At 33.6% G+C, this 13,495-nt stretch overlaps 1 protein-coding gene across 5 annotated transcripts in view; it reads left to right on the forward strand.

Moving 5' to 3' along the window:
* Nucleotides 1-1,104: 1,104 nt before the first annotated feature.
* kn (EBF transcription factor knot) overlaps nucleotides 1,105-13,495 on the forward strand; it is a 203,680-nt gene continuing 191,289 nt past the window's right edge. For 2 of the 5 annotated variants that reach the window (XM_076535291.1, XM_012291202.2), the window contains exon 1: nucleotides 1,105-2,302. In XM_076535291.1, coding sequence (XP_076391406.1) covers nucleotides 2,232-2,302 — 71 coding nt within the window. In that variant the 5' untranslated portion in view covers nucleotides 1,105-2,231. The remainder of the gene's footprint in view (nucleotides 2,303-13,495) is intronic. The other 3 variants (XR_013039290.1, XM_012291204.2, XR_013039289.1) reach the window with 2 other exon arrangements.

Raw genomic sequence — 13,495 nt, forward strand, 5'->3', positions numbered from 1 at the left:
CGTCTCTCCCGGTAAGGACACCTCTGCTCCGCCATTGGGGTGGATTTCAGCATACCAGCTTACAAATACCTATCCGGACACCAGTCATTGCAGCGATTTTCTTTTCAACCGTCGTCGATTATGCTTTCTTTTTTCGCGCGTTTTGTCGCCTCGTATCGCGATGTCGATGGAATTTATCTAGTAAAGAAACGCCTCCAAATTTGGAAGAGAGTCCGAACAACTGTAACACGTGGCCATTGAAACCAAGTTTCCGTTCACCGTCGAATGTAAGCAATACATTATACTCCACTTGTACTGCGTTCTTACAATGATTCGATGTCTTCGAACAAGGAATTTGTTGTTCAACAATGTCGCGAATTTGTTTTGAATAACTCGATCAACGCCTACGACTGTCGATTTATCGCGCCGCTTCGAACGCACCGATTGCACGAAATTGTAAGATTAATTTATAAAAAAATGTAATTTAGCGTTATCAAAACTTAATGTTCTTTCTTACTCTTCACAATTAACAGTTTTCCAATTCTAATAATAAAACTTGATGTATCCTCTTTCAAATTATTTAAAATTACCGCGAAATGCTTGTACACGCACATTGTTTGCATCAGAGCTAAAAAAATGTATATACGCTTGCGAAATTGCTTTTACAATATATATTTATGCCATCAGTGAAGAGCAAAAGAATTTATTTTAAATCAAATGCAATACAAAGTTAGTGTTAATAAAATACAGAATAACGCTATATATAAGAAAATACTGGAACGTACAAGCAATTTTTAATCTCCAGTTTCGTTTTTTTTCTCAAATATACAGTCAATACTAAATACGAGCAGTTTTTAAGTCAGAACAAATTCGTATAGTTCGATAATTATAAATCGAGGATCGCAACGAACGGAGAAGAATACAGCCCTATCCTAAAGCGTCGACGGCGCGCGCCAGATTAACAGTCTCGTGACGTTACCGTTGAGGCGCCACTGTCTTTGGTATCCGAGGTGGGCGGTTACTAGCGGGAGAAACGGCGAAGCTGATTGGTTAGAGGGGTGACGGTGGATTGGAGGAAAATCGAGAATGGGCAAGGCACACGCGGCAGGCTGGTCGTTGCGCCGTGTCAGTAACGGCCACACCCACCGAGATGCTCGAGGTTCGTCCCCGTTGGGACCCGCTGGCACGCCGCTCGTGCCGGCCCTGACACATTCGACAAGCGGCGCCGTAACGGGAAGCAACGCGCGGCTGGGGACCTCGAAGGACCTCTCCTCTGGTTACGAGACACCCTACCGACACTTTCGTGCCGGCGATATACGCACCGCACCGACGTTGCCCGTTGCTCAGATTACCGCTGCTCTACGCGTATCCACCACGATTACATCATCCCAAGTGGATCGTTCGAACGTCTCGAAGGAGTCGCGGGTACACGCTGGGGACCACGATCGAGAAGCCGGTGAAGCGATCGAACGTCTCGAGATTCCGGAAAAACTGAGATCACCCATTTTTGTCCGGCGTTTCTTGATCGCGCGTTAACGGAAATAGCAAGTGATACCAAGAGTGACGAAAGTTTAGTGAGGACCGTGAGGGACGAGAGACCGTGGACCGGTTTGTAAACAAAACCGAGTGAATAAACAGTGGTTCAGTGGAACAAACGGCGGAGACGAGAGCAATCGTGGCGTCGATCAATCGTGAGCTCGTGATCATCTAGGGGGTCGTACGCGGGACGCGTGTGCGCCGACACGCGGTCGGCCACCAATTTCATGGTGTGACAGGGTGACAGGTTGTGCAGATATTGATGCGCAGCCACGAGGCGTCAGCACCACCAAACGACACGATTGATGCCTGTTCCTGAAGAAGCGTGACGCTGACGCAGGTGCGTCCTGACCGAGAGGCGAGCAGTCTCTCTCTCGATCAGCCGCGAAGGGCTCTCGAACGAGCCGATTAAGGTTCTTTGCGAAGGGTGACAACGAGAAGGTGAAAGCCTGTTGCCCCAGGAGAGTCCGTACGGCCTCACGACGCGGTCCGACGAGTGGAGTGGTCTCCTGCCCAGCTCCACGATCGTGGGTGCTGGGGGGTCGCCATGGCTCGGACTTGGCGCTGGGGGTGGCACGGGGGCCACCACCGGGGGCGGAAGCCCCGTAGAACTCGAGGGCCACTGGGGACGTAAACTGTACGGGGCGAGTGTAGCTCCACCACCACCACCCCCTCATCACCACCCGCGGGCGCCTCTCGTTTTCGCGCCTCAGGACATGAGGCAGATACTCAAGGAGGAACCTGTGCCACGTGCTTGGCCACAGCCCGCGCTCGCTGACAACGGAACGTAAGTACACCTGCGGATATACTCTTTTTCTTTTCTTGCCGGAATTTTCTCCATTTTGCAACCTGAGGTGGAGAGAAAAGTATTCTCAATCAATTTTCATTTTTCCTTGAAATAAATTCCTCGTCTCACAAAATTAAAATTCTAATTGTGATTCAGTCCACTATATTTCAATATTACTTTCAAATATCTACTTTAGTTTTCTTACTTAAGCGATGTGATCAGTTTCCATTTATTTTTGAGCAAAGTTTCTGATTGTACGAAATCGAAATGTTAGTTCTAATCTAATTCTGGAAGTTATAATATATATTTTTAATATGTAGCTCTGTTAGAAGGTCCTAAATCGAATTACATTTTATGGTGAATGGATTATGACACTGAGTTTAAACGACGTGAACAGTTTCCCTTTTTTCTGAAGTTTTGAATTAGAATTTGAAGAAAATTTCAATAAAATTCAATACAATTGAAATTCCAGAAGTAAAACCTGTTTTTTTAAAATACAAGTTTCATTATGCAAAGGTATTAAATTGTATTTTATAGAGTACGCCTTTTGACATATTTATTTAAACAACACAGAGTAATTTTACTTTTTTCTCATGTAAAATTACTGGATGTACGAAGTTTTCATTCTTATTCTAGTCAAATCATAATTTTTAAAACATATATATGTAGTTTCATTATAAAAGGTACTTAAGTTAATACTTTATGGAGAAGGTATTTAAATTTATATTTTATGGAAAAGTTATTTTAATTTATATTTTGTGCTAAAATAATTTTGACATTTGTGTTTCAATTATTTAAGTTAATTTTGCATTTTTTTAACGGAAATTCTTGATTGTACAGCAATGAAATTCTAACGCTCATATTGCAATTCTAAAATGCGCATATTTTTATTACAGAATGCTTATTTACGCTTTCTTACCTCAACGGTGATATCGTATCAATCTAACTTCTTAAAATACACGTAATTTTATTATAAGAGATATTTAAATTTTTCGGGGAAAATGTTTCGACGTTTCTATGTCAGTGATTTAAAATGTAACGCTTTCGTTTTGACATTAACATGAAGGAATTATTACTTCTATTTTGAAAATTTTATTTAAATGTACGAACTGATTAGATTTACATGAAATTAACTTAAAGTGACGAATAAAGGGTATATAGATAGGTATATTGAAGTTGGAAGGTAAAATTTTAATCGCATTTCGCATTTAAAAATCAAATTGATAACAAAATGTATTTTATTTTCCCTAATAACATAAATGGAATAATAATAAAACTGCGTCTGTGTCAATAGTAAAATTGCGACTGTTGTCAGCATAGTTATTTGAACAATGATCGTAAATAAAAATAGTTGCTCCAAAAAGATACACGAGAAAACATTTTCGGTATCAATTTTATTTTGAAATTAGTGAAAACATCAGAAAAAAGTAGAAAAATAAGCTTCCCTTTGTTGTGTCGTAAGCCGTCGGATAGCGAAATCCATTCCTTTCCCCCGTCTTTTTCACACTTTTATTTAAAACCGACACAAAAATAAAAAAAGCATAGGTAACAAATATTTGAAAAACCAACAATCGTCTGATGCGCATTTTCTAGTGGGTTGCAAATATTCGAAATTGTAGCTAACTGAACCTCGGTTTTTGTCGGAAAGTGATCAGCTCTACTCGATTTTCAAATCCCAAAAGTTTGTAAACACTACAGGTGTGCTAAATCTCCATTCGAAACATTTTATGAGTCAAATTTTGTAAAAATCCGAAATGCGAAACAAATATTGAACAATCAACAGTGTAAAATACGTCATATTTTATTTTAAACTTAGATACAGAATTTTCTTGAATTTCAGTTTATTTTTTATTACTTCATTTTAGTACTTGTACTACATGTTTATTGTTATCTTGTATTTTATTTTAATATGTGTCATATAACTAGTCAACATTGTGTGTGGTTATTGACGACAGAATATAACAATTAACGGAAGAAATGGATGCTTCTTTAATAGTTCATTCAATCCTTGCTAGTATTAAACAATTGTATGCATAGGTTTGTGCAATAATATAATAATTGTGGCAATTGAATGTTTGTCTTGTTGGAACCAGTTTTGTATATTGCGTTTTTATTCTTTATGACTATTGAACGTAATTTTCCATAACAGTTATTTCCGAACTGATCAATCCAAAATATAATTTATAAGAATCAAACATTTTACCACGGAATATTATTGCCTCAAATTGCACTTTTTAAGAGGACTTGTCATCGTTAGAGGAACGATAAAAGTTATATATACCTAAATAATTGTTCAGAAATTTATTAAAAGTAACAAGAATACCATTGTATGATCTAAAAGTATCGTACTTTATGTGCAGTCACTTGAATCAATGCTTTCACTTGCCATTTTTGGATGATCACTATACATTTTATATGACAGAATCATATTTAATATTTTCACATTGAAAAACGTACTTATGTAAGTAAATACATGCACGCCTTGAAAACGTAAATACTTACGCGTGTAGAATATTACGTGGGCGGTAAAATTACAATTCTAGATATATGAATTACGTTATTTTTTAATATTAATTCTAATTTCTATGATAAATTTCTTCGTAAAGTTTGAGAGGCAATCATACGTCGCAACTATTCCGTACGTTAGCGTTGAGCTGACAGGGATTCGTTTCACCCATAACAATCATACTTTGTTCTAATCACACTGTGTCGAAAATCTGCTCGTACAATTAAAACTGTATTTATCAAGACGTTGTATATTATTTGTAAAAACTATTCTACGATTTTCAAAAATGAATTCCAAAATTACATGTATCCTACCATTCATATTTAGGTATTTAAAAATTCTCGAGATCTTGAATCGACCTAAGATATTCAGATATTTTCGAAAACTCAAACACTTAATTTTTCGGTTCTCTCTGAATCTGGTACACGTGCCGAAAACACCTTCATCGCTAAAACATTGTGTCGCACAAGAAGAAGGTGAGAATCGTCTTCGATTTTTCTTCCCCTTCATTAAACCCGAGAACACGTTCGAACTTTGACGCGTCAACGGGTAGCAAGGATGCCTTTGTATTTCGTGGCACGAGGAACAAATAGCCGGTTTATCTTCGAAAGCCGATCGTTTCAAAGCGGTTCACACGTAGCTGCATTTGGCGAACGATAAACCGTGCTTTATTGCAAGATCGCTTAAGGGATTTGTACGACGTGCAAACGACGAAGGTACAGATACGCGGACTCGAGGAGGTAAATCGACCGGGTTGGGGGCTCGCTAATCCAATAGCGGTTCTCTTAACTAACCCCTTCCAAGTGGCGTGACACGGGAACGGACGACCGGAATCGAGTTAATGTAATTGAGAGTTTTAGCGCCTTTTACACTCCTCTCTTTCCATTTTTATTCGATTGTTTTCTCATCGCGCGGCTCCAGCTTTTCTACATTCGAAAGGAAAACTAAAAAATCGGATAGTGTAATCAGACAAAATTCCCAGAATAGAAGAATGTTAAAAGTTGTCATTTTTGACTCCGTGTGTAACCGAAAAATTCATGTAGAAGATTTAGAAGTACCTCCAAAGGAAAGAATGTACCCATCGTTTGACGTGTAATAGAAAATTGAAAGAAATTGTTGCAAATATTAAAAAATGGCACTAATCGCACTTGTGTACGTATGCATTAGATCTCAGCTTCATGATTTTTATATATTGATTCATCTTTAATGTTATTTTCTAAATAATCTGTAGGTAAATTGCGGATAACCTACAATTAACATGTTTCAAATTTCATACGACCGTTACTCCTTGTAAACGGCAACTAACATATTTATTAACATTAAGTTTATGTGTTATAATACCTTCAAATCTCATTTTATTTTTGCCACTTAATGTGTAAACAAAATATTTTAATTTATCTGTCTGCCAAAAGTGCAACTTAATCTTACAAAATGAGTATACCTACATCATTAAGATATTTTCGATAATTGATAGACTCTAGCATTATTTATATTCCAAAATTTAAATATAAAATCTTTTTTATTCTTGGTACTTGAACTTGAGAAGGTCGTATAAATTAAATGAAGAATAATCGCTTAGAGGGAAATGAAATAAGCATCTGGATATTATGCGGACCATACAAATAGAGGCATTGAACGTCAAGTACGACAAGTCAAATCTCTATTTCTTCCAACCTAATGAACACTAATGCGATCTTTAACCGAGCTGTATGATCTTTCCTATCTGGTGCAACTATTAGCGGTAAGGTTATTGTTTATGTGCTACTGTGATATTTTTGTTACATCAAAGAAAACTCTACTCACACCAAATTTTGTATAGGTATTAATTTTGGAACTAAAACGTTTCCTATATGGAGACGTTTGAGAAATTTGGAAGACTATAATAAAAGATAATAAAAGACTAAAATATAACGACAATATAGGACTTAAATAAAACTAGAAAATCACTTAAAGTTCAAAGAAAGATTCTGATGAACTGATTGATAAATACTGTTTGTGTTTAATTTAGTTGTTGAGATTAAACACAGTTAATATCATTTTTTTAATTAATTACACTAATTTTGTAAATCTAAAATAAATTTTAATGCGTTTTGTGCAGCAGATTTTGTTGATGTTCAAGTGATTTACATGTAGAGTAATTAGGAAACATCAGAAATCATTATTAGATACTAACATCTTATATATTTAGAAGAATCATTAGGACATTATTGGAATAAAATATTGGTAAAGTGGCACCTCTTAACGATAAGACAAACTTTAGCTTTTTTTACTCCGATGAACATCACTGTATCAAATACTGTGCACAATATATTCGTTTTAAATTGACAAATACTTTTATTTTAGATTCATCAATATCTATAAATGTAAATCTTTAGGTATGTTAATGCAAATATTTGTCAGTAAAGAACCTCATAAATAGAAACTTGTAGTTCGTGAAAATCCGGCAACTTTGATAACGAATCAATATTGTTGGTACATGTTACTATCAGGTCTAGTGTTAACAATTTTTTCACATATACATATTTATCGTGTAATACTCACAAATGATTTTCCAAAGCATTTATTGCTAAATTGACAAAACACAAACGCAAAATAAAACGGGAGTGGGAGCAAATGTAATACATAGTATATCCCGAAGTTCAACGAAGTTAATCTTTTCTAGACCGAATTTTTTGGACAGCGTGAATAGGTTTATTTATTATTAATAATAAAAATCTAAATGAAGTTAAGATATACTATATGTATAACCTTACATTGTATGAAATTAGCTTTATAATAGAATAGATTTATGGCTCAGTTTTTGTAAACTGAAGTATGTACTGTACACTATTGGGTATACGCAACAAGCATAAGAAGGTTAAGGAGAAACTAATTAGGATCGTCACTTTTTCTTCTTAATCAAAGCTTAATTGAAACCATTCCAGAGCAATTTGAGATAAAACGTTAAAGCACCAGGATCGTTTCTGTTCAAATTTACCGTGAAAAGTTTCTCTTCCTTCTTGAAAAGCGGTCGTGACACACAGACGAGCTGTGCCGCAACTCGAAAAGAGGGTGCGAGAGGGACTGGCGAAACTGTTTTAAAACTCCCGGCAAACAAACATAAACTCTCACGCTTTTTAAAAACCCCTAAAAAAGTTATCCACCTAATGAAGCAGTAAACTATCGTGCTCGACGAAGGGACGAGGTGTGTCGCTCGTGAAAAAAAACGATGACGTTCCTGTAACTTTGGGGGATGAAAGTGAAAGCAACGTACGACGGGAAAAAGTCCCGAAGCAATTGTTGCTTTTACAAGTGAGAAAATATATTTTTATGTATAATATAGTAGATAACACTTTTTGTCATGTATTAAAATAGATAGTTTGTCATATAAAATTTGAAGGCTCAAAATAAGAATTTTTCTTAACATGTTCACTATTTTCACTTTCATCAACATTTTTCTAAAGCCATGTGACTGCTGGTAGAAAATGTAGTGTAAACATTTAAAATTATAACTTTCTTTTAGGCAACGATTGCAATTTTTTATTTACTTTATAAAAGCTTACATTCAACACAGTTCAGTCGTTTAAGCACCGGCATTGCCATTTTGTATTCTCGTTACATCCTTCAGTTTAACACTGAACCTACTTGTGTATATTGCCGGAGTATAATTCGCTGCAAAATTAAAAATATAGTTGAAAAATAAATAAACAAATGAGAAAATATAAATTAACATGCTTATTAATTCTTTATCTTGATGAAAATTAATACAAATTTCTAACAAAAAGCCCTTAACAAATTTTGTAACTCAAAATAAGAAACTAGTAAACCTTTGACCGCTTTGGCAGTTTTATTATTAAGACTTTTGATAAAAATGAATAAACATCTATAAAAAATACTTTTTGTATCTTTCTCTTCGAAAAAAACATCTTTTTAAAGTCTAGGGTGGCATAATATTTTAATAAACTTAAAATATCATGTTTGTCTATTTCATTTCATAGTTCCACGAATTGATACAGAATTCATAATTGTAAACGCATTGATAAATTTTTGTCAGGCGAAATCGTGAAATATGACGTTAAATTGAACAGCATCCGCGACACGGTGGACTGGTCGCGAATTACATTCGGATATATTACAAATTGCTCATTATCTCCGCGCGTATTATGAATCACGTTGAGCGCGAGCGTAAATAGAGTGCGCTTCGGCCAACTCGTAATAACTAACGGCCGGATGGTATACATTAACTGCGGATTTATTGTAATTCTCTGCGATTGCTTTATCCACGAATTCGTAACCGTATCCGTGGCTTCGTATTATCCGCATATTTCGCCCGTAATGCATTGTGCGCAAATAGCATAGGTTGCGACCCTCCTATAAAGTATAGACTAGCCTCGACTGGTTAATTCGACGATCTGCATTTTCAAATTGCCTGCGTGCCAATATTTACTCAGCGACCGATAAACAAAAAAAAAAAATTCGTTTCGCCGACGAACTTAATTTGTTGCATAATTTCTATTGTATTTTTTTTGTCAAATTAGGAATTTATTCAACTTCATTGTAGTCTTCGAGTATACATTTGATCTGTTGAAAATCGAGCAATGAAATAATAACACACAAAACTTTTATCTATAAGAATCCACTATTACACTGAATGGAAACGATTTGAAAAATTGATTGTTTTTAATTGATAATATAACTATCTCTGTGAATTATCATTTAAAAAATTTACAAGATTAGATAATCGAGAAATGTTGGATAATGTTATTAGTCTATTATTTTAAATTAATAGAACTATAAACAATAATAAGTTTCAGATTTGACGAACTATGAAACTGGAGCATCTATTTTTAAATAATTAAAAATAAAAATATGTAATTAGTATATTTAAATAATTTCATTCATGGTGTCACAAGCATTGATACGATATCAATAGCAATTAGGAAAGGAGAAATAGTATCGAAATTAAAGTACTGCGACTTTGAACGCGACAGGAATGACAAAATTAAAAACAAGCTTTGTTACACTACAAACGCACTATTTTAGTAGCTTTATTTTTTTAGTATTTATATTTTAGTCTTTATCTCATGTGCAAGTAGGTGAAAGAATACACAATTTGGACGATGTTCCCGGTCCGACCGTACAACCGAAAATGAGATATACATGTGGGATATTTACGTGAAAAAATAAGTCAAACATGGAATACAATTTTTTTTACATAAAATTTCATTTTTTGGAATAAATTTAATTCGAACAGTTTGTAAGTGTATGTAAGAACTTTTATTTACATCACAAAAAAATAACAAATGCAACGTCATTTTCATTAATTTAACATTCCCTTAATTTTATTGATTCAAATTTCATTAACTTTATCAATTTAAAATTTATTAATTTCAATCATTCAAGTTTCACTAATTTAATTGTATAAATGCATCTGATCTTTAACGTCACTAAAATTTGTTACTAGACATTCTTTACATAAATAATAACACATATTATAAGTAATGAAGATAAATATATTTTAATGATATTAATAATTACATATCTTAATTTATAATATTTTTTATTGTAAAATTAACATATAGTCTGCAGATTTTGTCATTTCCTATGTTGTAAACCAACTGTTTTATGAATCCTTAAAAAGTATTCAAATTAAATTTTTGTCATAAATATACAAATATCCGCCATTTAATCACCTTTCAAATTATCATAAGCATGATATCTTATTAACTGGTACTGGTTCTGTGATTCCATCAAATGTATAGACCGCTCATTAGTTAATTCATTTCGAGCTTGTTTTCCTACTACCATTTTCCTTAAATTGACATTTTCTCGGTAGAACTATTTGTAACATCTGAGCCCAGGGATGGGTGCAACGAAAAACTGGTATCGCGCGAAAAGTCCTATCGCGTCCTACATCTTCATTTGCCTATTTGGTGTGCGCGGGTCGCGTATTTGGTTATCTTTGTCGGCCGATCAGATCGGATCGGATCGAAACGCAGCATTGCTTCAGTCGTCGCGAAAGAAAAGTAACGCAGCAGAGATCACAACGCCTCGAAGCCCTAATGCGCCAGCACGTTACCCGCTACCGATCAACGTTATCTGCTATCCGAAAGCAAGCGCATGGCAAATTGTACCCCCGAATCCCGCATACGGGAATCGAGCCTGTAATTATCACTTCTGTGTTTGCTTCGCGCTAGCTGTAATCGTTGACCTAACTCTTTTGCTACGATAGAACTGGTCATCGATGAATAGAACTGCGATTAGTTAGCCCATTTACACGCGGATGCAGCGTAGGCTTCCGTCGAATAAGGAGGACACATGTAGAGACTGAAAGTTCGTAAATTATTACCAATTTTCATATTTTCACATATTTTAATCTTTGTTTTCAAGTTTTGAAATTTTTAAATTTGCAAAATTTATAGAAATTTTATTAATTTAAAAACTTGCTAATTTAAGAATTTTTGAATTTTCAAATTCTGATATTTCTAAATATTTAAATTCTCACATTTCATCATCTTCAAAGTTTTGAATTCCAGAATCCCTACAAAAATCCTCGAATCCCAAATTGCTTAGGTTCCAAATCCCTAGACCACCTCTCAGTTATTAAATCTTCAACTCCTTGTAACCCAGAAATTATGCGTCCTCAAATTCCTAGATGGCCTTATCCCAAAACTGTCAAATTCTCAAATATTTGTCAAAATCTACAATTGATATCACCACACTTGATTGCGATATTTTCGTAAGGAAGCTGGATTTGTTTTTGACTGCATCTATATTCAGACGTCATGCTAAATGATGCGTATGCAAACTTGATAATTTTTAAATTTTCAAATTTTTACTTTTTAATTATTAAACTTTCTAAACACAATTTTCTAAACGAAAATTACAAAATTTTCCAAATTGCTCAGTTTCTAAAGTAGTTACATACTTGTCTTGCTTTCTTTTATTAAAATGGTAGCTAATTAAGAAATAAATCAGCTTTTCATGCTATTTGTAAAATAGGAACAGTGGCGCTAATATTATCTAACGACCAATATGCATAATGAAAAAATAACGCTTTCAGATTAGAGGAATTCCTGGGTACCTCAAAATTGATGATTTTCATGTGTATTACTATTCCCGTAAACCAACCATATTATATGTATAAATTACCTCAATAAATTTTGTTACTTAAAATAAGAAACTTGTAAGACAGTCATTTGAATACTTTGATAGTTTGATAGTTTAGGAAATTTAAAATGTTACAAATACATTTGTAAGAATGTTATTATTCTGTTAATAATCATCGACGTTTAATATAAAATATTTATATTTTTAACTAAATATCTATAATAAAAGAAAAAAATAAGTAACATAAGTTAGCTTTGCGGAGAAAAAAGTTTCGTTGAAAGGCTCCCAACAGTACCACAAACAGTTTGTGATGTTTCGGTAAAAGATGCAGCTTAAAAGAGGAAAACTGGAAAATATATAACACACGCGGATGGACAGTGTATCTAGGGGGTCGAGGCAATTTAACAGCACAGTATAATTATAATCACGCGGTGAGAGAGCGCTTCAAGCCAATATTCCTCTATTAAGCGGCTATTTTTCGCGTCATTTCATATTCTCGCCGCTTGTTAAGCGTGTCCAACATTTAGGGGTTGTATTATCTATTCACCTGTCCACATTGTTGTACTTCGGTCAAGTTGAAATTGAACTTCTCCACAAACTTTAGTAATTAAAACATACAACAATATTCAATCATATTTATACTTCGACTATTAAAACAATAAAATACGACATTTATTGAATCTCTGATGTGAACACTTACGCAACTGATTATATCAATTGTGCTATCCGAAATTTAATTTTAAAAGTGTAGTACCATTATAAAAGTTATTATAAATTCCTAATAATTTTTTAGGATTGTGATATTGTATAACCTGATAAATTCTCGTTTACTTTTTATTTATTATTTACATCGCATTAATTACAAGGTTATTATTATTTATATAATTAATTATGATAATAAATAATAATTATTATTAATAAGAAGGTTTCTAGTAACAGATTCAAACATGTACTTCACCTAATTAAATTTGGTTATTTATATTATTCTATATTCATTTATAGATTAGGTAGATTTTTTAATCAAAATATGAGAATACGTATTTTTATAGCAGTAAATTTTGGATTGTAATACAATCATTTGATCTTTTATGGATAATAGTTTTATAATTTTTTTATATTTATTGATTTTATAATTTTTGACGAACAATAAGTATTTATAATATTTCATTCGTAATAAGTGTTCAAAAATATTTATGTGAAGAGGCTTTCTTTGAGTATATTCCTTCACTTTTCTATTCTCCTGCCTCTTTTACTTTATAGTAATTTATTATATCATGGTTATATTATAGTACAATGAAAACTGGCTAAGTATTCCGGTTAAATTTTAATGAACTTTTATACATTGATAAATTATATTGATAACCATTGCCTTGTTTTATTTTTTATGCGAATGGTTGTTGAATTACTACAAAAAGATTTCGCGTTTATGCACTGTTTCAGATTACATACTTATTTAATTTATTTGTAAATAACTTAACATTTATTATTTGCACTTATTTCATTATTTAAATTTGTCTTCGTAATCTTCTTTTTCTAATAGCCCAGTATTTGTTGCTAAGCTAAAATCATTACCTATAAAATCTATTTTATTCGATAAT

This window comes from Megachile rotundata, chromosome 9 (assembly GCF_050947335.1).
Source record: "Megachile rotundata isolate GNS110a chromosome 9, iyMegRotu1, whole genome shotgun sequence".
Lineage (NCBI taxonomy): Eukaryota > Metazoa > Arthropoda > Insecta > Hymenoptera > Megachilidae > Megachile > Megachile rotundata.